We start from the raw sequence: 1245 nt of genomic DNA, 5'->3' as shown, positions 1-1245 counted from the left end.
ATAAGTCAGAAACAACTCAATGGCAATGGGTTTTGTTTTATATATATATGAGGTACCGTTGCTGATGTCAGATGGATCCTGACAAAAAAGAGAATACCAGAAATATGTTTACCTATGTTTTATTGACTATGCGGAGGCATATACATATACTCTATGTGTTAGAAAGGGGAAACAACTCTCATGTGTTAAAGAGGGAAAGATAATATAATTATTTGTTTGTCGTGTAGGTATTAGGTAGGAGTCAAAGGGTAATATTTAAAACTGAAGAAATGAAGTTTTGATGTGTTGTAAAAACTATAAAACTAAAGGTAATCTCTAGAACAAAATATACAAACCTTCTTAATTATGTGAGATAAGAGTAGTAAGGAAGACATACCAGGTAAATATAACATAAAGCATATAGAAATTATAATACAATATGTTGGAATTGAGATCAATTATATCAGTAATGTCAATAAGTATAAATGGCCTTAACTTGCCTATTAAAAGTAAAGATTTCCGCCTTTTTACGAAGATGGCGCCGAAAGCTAAGAAGGAAGCCCCTGCGCCTCCCAAAACTGAAGCCAAAGCAAAGGCGTTGAAGGCGAAGAAGGCAGTGCTGAAAGGCGTCCATAGCCACAAAAAAAAGATCAGCACTTCACCCACCTTCCGGCGGCCCAAGACACTGAGGCTGCGAAGGCAGCCCAAATGTCCTCCGAAGAGCGCCCCCAGGAGAAACAAGCTTGACCACTATGCCATCATTAAGTTCCCTCTGACCACTGAGTCAGCCATGAAGAAGATAGAAGATAACAACACACTTGTGTTCATTGTGGATGTCAAGGCCAACAAACACCAGATCAAACGGGCTGTGAAGAAGCTCTATGACATTGACGTGGCCAAGGTCAACACCTTGATTAGACCCGATGGAGAGAAGAAGGCATATGTTCGACTGGCTCCTGACTATGATGCTTTGGATGTTGCCAACAAAATTGGGATCATATAAACTGAGTCCAGCTGGCTAATTCTAAATATAAATTTTTTCACCACAAAAAAAAAAAAAAAAGTAAAGATTTCCAAATTGGCTCAGAAAGCAAAACTTAACTCTTGATTCAAGACACACACCTAAAACACAGGATTTAAAAGGCAAAGAATAAGGGTATGTACAAAGATGTATCAGGTAAATTGAAGCAATAAAATAACCAAATGTGTGTTTCTGATTTCAGACAAAACAGAATTCAGCCCAAAAACTATTAAATAAGACAAAAG

The 1245-nt window shown here is 37.5% G+C and overlaps 1 protein-coding gene across 1 annotated transcript; it reads left to right on the top strand.

Annotated features, from left to right (window-relative positions):
- Positions 1-507: 507 nt before the first annotated feature.
- Positions 508-1036, top strand: LOC126075304 (60S ribosomal protein L23a-like). Its single transcript, XM_049882813.1, has one exon. The coding sequence runs from the start codon at positions 515-517 to the stop codon at positions 980-982; it is 468 nt and encodes a 155-aa protein (XP_049738770.1). The 5' UTR covers positions 508-514; the 3' UTR covers positions 983-1036.
- The last annotated feature ends 209 nt before the right edge of the window (positions 1037-1245 follow it).

Source organism: Elephas maximus, chromosome 4, assembly GCF_024166365.1.
Source record: "Elephas maximus indicus isolate mEleMax1 chromosome 4, mEleMax1 primary haplotype, whole genome shotgun sequence".
NCBI lineage: Eukaryota > Metazoa > Chordata > Mammalia > Proboscidea > Elephantidae > Elephas > Elephas maximus.
This window is presented reverse-complemented; position numbering and strand designations above follow the sequence as displayed.